Source organism: Brassica oleracea, unplaced genomic scaffold (assembly GCF_000695525.1).
Source record: "Brassica oleracea var. oleracea cultivar TO1000 unplaced genomic scaffold, BOL UnpScaffold01347, whole genome shotgun sequence".
Classification (NCBI taxonomy): Eukaryota; Viridiplantae; Streptophyta; class Magnoliopsida; order Brassicales; family Brassicaceae; genus Brassica; species Brassica oleracea.
The window spans coordinates 830-5,273 of record NW_013617886.1 but is presented as its reverse complement, the minus strand read 5'-3'; the positions used below and the strand labels follow the sequence as shown (position 1 = coordinate 5,273).

The window sequence follows — 4,444 nt, the reverse complement described above, 5'->3', positions numbered from 1 at the left end:
AATCCATCGGAAATTTTCAGTTCAGCGGTAACTAAAATTTTGGAGAGCAAATTATCCGAGTTTATTTTGGATTTCCGATGAATTCTCGACGGAATATATTTCATTGGTCGATTCGATACCACGAACCGTCGGGAATTCATCAAAAATTCCCGACGGATATCTACGAACTAGATAAATCTGTCAGGAATTTCTGACGAATTTTCGACCGATTGTGGCTTCAGATTATAAAAAAATAAATAAAGTAATATCGAGATTATCCGATTATGTTCTACATCCAATATAGAAAGGTTTGTATTACTCACACACTAACAAAACCACTTAAAACCAATTTTTAAAAAATTATCTATGAATTCTCTTAATCATTTCTATAAGTATACATAATGTTAACTAGATGTTTATGATTTAATTGACTTATCTTTGGGCGATGTTATTTTGAAGATAATATTGAGTGTTTACTACGTCCAAATTTGAGTTTATACTTATCACATTACCTACGGAAGTCAATTGTTATATTTTCAAGACCAATTTTTCTGTTTTGGAAATTTCCAATAGAAGTCAATTGTTATATATATTCAAGACCTTAAATTGACAAATCTTGATTGCAATACAAATCACATTACCCAATGACAAAAATTCATTACAAAAAAACAATTGTTTAAAAGAAGAAGATTAACCCAATAGAACAAAGATAAGATACTTTTTTGCTGTCTAGCAAGCATCAGGGGTAGTTCCAATACCAAAGTTCATGCTCATTTCTATAGAACTCTGTGAGTCATGTTTTGGCTTGTTCCTTCCCTTGAGTTTTCATATGCTAAGCACTCGTTTAATTCGGTAACGACTTCAGACATAGTTGGTCTTCTAGCTGACGAAGGATTTAGACACGACATTGCTAGTTCAACTGCTCTCCAAACAGAACCAGAGTCATAATCTCCATGGAGTTTTGGATCCACAATGTTTTGGATGTCTCCTTCTGTAAGCATTACCCCAACCCATTCTGCAATATATGGTTTTTCACGATTCTGATTGATTACAGGCTGATTTGTGATGATCTCTAATAGTACAATTCCGAAGCTATAAACATCACTTTTTTCGTTCAACCAGTTTGTTCGATAATACCTGCAAAAATATTTCTCTATTTCCTTAGAAGAGAAGAGAAATTGCAAAAATGTGGTATATATTAAGCTACGAATGAAAACATCAGAGTTTATACTTAAAAGTAATTTAAAACAAAATCAAAATCAACAGCCTTATACAACTTACTCTGGATCAAGGTATCCAGGGGTTCCAGCAACGACCGTGGACACATGAGTTTCTCCTTCAACTGGAAAAGATCTTGAAAGTCCAAAATCAGCTAACTTAGCCTGAAAATGCTCATTCAATAATATGTTTGTGGTTTTGACATCCCTATGAATCATAGGTGGTTTACATCCATTATGCAAGTATTCCAAACCTATGCAACAATTTTCATTTCAAGGTTTAAGCAAATAAATAGAAGAAACAAGAAACGATACATCGAAACTCATATCAAACCTTGTGCAGATTGGACGACTATTTTTAGTCTAGTTTCCCAATTCAGAATAGATCCACCTCGTTTTCCTACGTTACAGTCAATATATGAACATGTTACCATACAAAAATATGCTCTTTGTAGAAATTAATAATACTTACCCGACATATGTTCTCTCAAGTCTCCGTTAGCCATGTATTCGTATATGAGAGCTAAATTTTCTCCTTCATCACAATATCCGACGAGGCGAACTAAATTTTTGTGGTGAACTCTGGGAAGAAGTTCCACCTAGAAGTGTAGAAGAACCATAACAAAATTGTAACGTTTCATTTTTAAAGTACCAAATTGTTTTCTATAAATCTTTAGTATAGATATTTGCTAAAGGTTACCTCTGCTTTGAATTCTTTATACCCTTGAGAAGATGAGTGTGAGAGCACTTTAACAGCTACTTGTTCAGTACCATTTACAGTTCCATGATAGACCATTCCAAATCCTCCTTTACCAAGGATTTTTTCAAAGTTATATGTCATTGTTACAACCTCCGAGTAAGTAAATCTTCCGTTTTTCGTCATTATTGCCGGTACTGAAGATCTGGTTGTTCTAGGATCTGATACATGCATATAACATGATGGACCAAATGTGATATGACTTTGAAAACATGCATGTATTATGAATGTAATGAAATTTTATGTCAGTTTAAAAGGTTTGTTTTGTATACCTGCACTGTTTGGTGTCTTTTTCTTTCTGAATACAAAAAAGAAAGCCAATGCAGATCCAAGAACAACAACTACTACAACCGATACAACAATAGGTACTACACTAGACTTTTTCTTGGAACCAACGGATTTGTTAGCACATAATTCATCCGCACAAATAAGATCCGGGTTTCCATCACTACTGTAAGTTATTTACCAGTGATGTTTAGTTAGAATCACATAGGTTTAATATATTCATGAAGAAAATATGGTATATGATAAAAACATTACATTAGTTTTAGTCCTTTTTTCTTAAGAAGATCTTGAGGAATAGATCCATTCAGATTGTTCGCACTTAATTTTCTGTTAAGATAGACAGAGTTAGGAACATAAGCAATGCTATAATGAAGGAAGACAACAGACAAAAATGATGGCCACAAAAGCGACTCACATGACCAAGAGTGTTTTCATGCCAGCAAGAAACTCAGGTACTCCTCCAGTCAAATTATTATTTGACAAGTCTCTGATTAAATATTTATTGTAAATATGAAATATATACGATGTTATAAAGATGATGTTGTTTTCCCTCTACTTACAATTCTTTTAGGTTGGTTAGATTTTGAATGCCAGGCGCGATGATCCCGGTTAGTTGACTTGATGATAAATTTCTAAAGACATATTCATGAACACATTTTACTTAAAATGTCAATAAATTGTGAGATGTCGAAAAAAGGACACCACACTGTGAGAGAACTGGCAAAATAATTTAAAGAATGATCTTACAAGTAAGTGACTATAGGTGGCTCCGAAGCATTTGAGTTGTCACATAAACCATCCCATAAGAACTCTATAGGAACACAAGGATCCCCTTGCCAGCTAATCCTCTACTCAGTCCATAAGTATTTTGGATACTCTTGATAGCAAGAACTGGTATAAAATTCTTGTTAAATCAATAATCAACTACTCATGCATACAAAATGAAAGGAGTCATATAGAAGAAATATTATACTGACATACCATCATCTTGGTTTGTTTCCAACAGCGGAAAATCGATCACCGTGTAAATCTCGATAGCATTTATGAGAGGAGGAAGAGTAGATTTTGACGTTCTTAATAACTCTACAATGCAAGTTCCTTTATCACATTGTTGTGGTGTGAAGTATGATAACGTTTCTGTGGACAACGGTTTAGGACTATAGCGTTCGTGCATAGGATCACCATTCACCAATACACTGAATTCTCGGGTTTCGTTGGCCTGTAAAGATTGAATCTCGGAAAAGTGCATGTAGATATAAAATTGGGTATTGGAAGGAAACAATAACCAGGTGAAATTCCATGCCGCAAAAGCACTTATAGGCGTTGAGGCTGACGCCATCACGACTTGTGGTGGGTTATAACCATTAGAAGTGTTTACGGTGAGATTGGTATTTACTTGTGTCCAGTTTTTCTCATTGAATTGGGTATATATCCATGCACGATCGCTAACATCATTGGGATACCTAGCAAAAATATTTTAATCATGTGTTAGAGTCTACAAAACTGGGATCAAGAACCAATCACTTTGAACTGAACTATTGTAGTAAACTCGAACGGTAGAGAAATTTTTCAATCGAAAGTACCTCAACCGGCCTCGAAATTTTTGTGTAACCGTACCAAATAAAGCAAAATTTCTCAAAAATTAATATTTTTGACGAAATAGCTACAAAAACGTTTTAAACTAGGTTGCATGGAAACGGAGACGGATACGCGGAAATGAAATGTTTCGAAACGTGATTTTTGATTATTTTTTGCTTTGGAAACGTTTTAGAAACGTCTATAAATATATATATATATATATACACATATATATGTAACTGATTAATATTTGCATTCATTTTTATTATGTTTAGTATATCATATAATACAAATGAACAAATAGCCATTCTATTTAATTATACGAAAATAAAATAAGTCATGATGAAACATCAAAATCATATAAAAAATTTAAAATAACAAAAACCTCCTCGGAAATAATTCCTCGGAATTTCTTCTTTCCTCGGAAATCCCTCGGAATTTTCCGACGGAATTCCGAGGAAACAAATTTCCGAGAAAATTCCGAGGATCACTAGTTTTTCGGAAATCTCCTCGGAATATACCGAGGGAGAACTTCGTTGGGATATTTCCTCGGAAGTTCATCGATCGATGCGTTTTTGGACATATATCCATCGATCGATCGGAATATACCGAGGGAAATCTTCCTCGG

General features: G+C 34.1%; 1 protein-coding gene across 1 annotated transcript; it reads right to left on the bottom strand.

Moving 5' to 3' along the window:
- Positions 1–755: 755 nt before the first annotated feature.
- LOC106321244 (receptor-like protein kinase At3g21340) lies at positions 756–2,037 on the bottom strand. Its single transcript, XM_013759552.1, has 5 exons — positions 1,945–2,037; positions 1,669–1,795; positions 1,531–1,596; positions 1,261–1,450; positions 756–1,116 (listed from the first exon to the last, which is right to left on the bottom strand). The coding sequence occupies exons 1-5, from the start codon at positions 2,035–2,037 to the stop codon at positions 756–758; spliced, it is 837 nt and encodes a 278-aa protein (XP_013615006.1).
- Positions 2,038–4,444: the final 2,407 nt, after the last annotated feature.

What these genes read in the sequence shown, in the direction of transcription:
- LOC106321244 (XM_013759552.1), bottom strand. Translation starts at nt 2,037, where the DNA reads ATGACATATAACTTTGAAAAAATCCTTGGTAAAGGAGGATTTGGAATG. An exon ending in CTGAACAAGTAGCTGTTAAA is followed by an intron (nt 1,796 to 1,944) that starts GTGCTCTCACAC and finishes CTACACTTCTAG; the next exon opens with GTGGAACTTCTTCCCAGAGT. An exon ending in AGTCGTCCAATCTGCACAAG is followed by an intron (nt 1,451 to 1,530) that starts GTTTGATATGAG and finishes ATTGTTGCATAG; the next exon opens with GTTTGGAATACTTGCATAAT.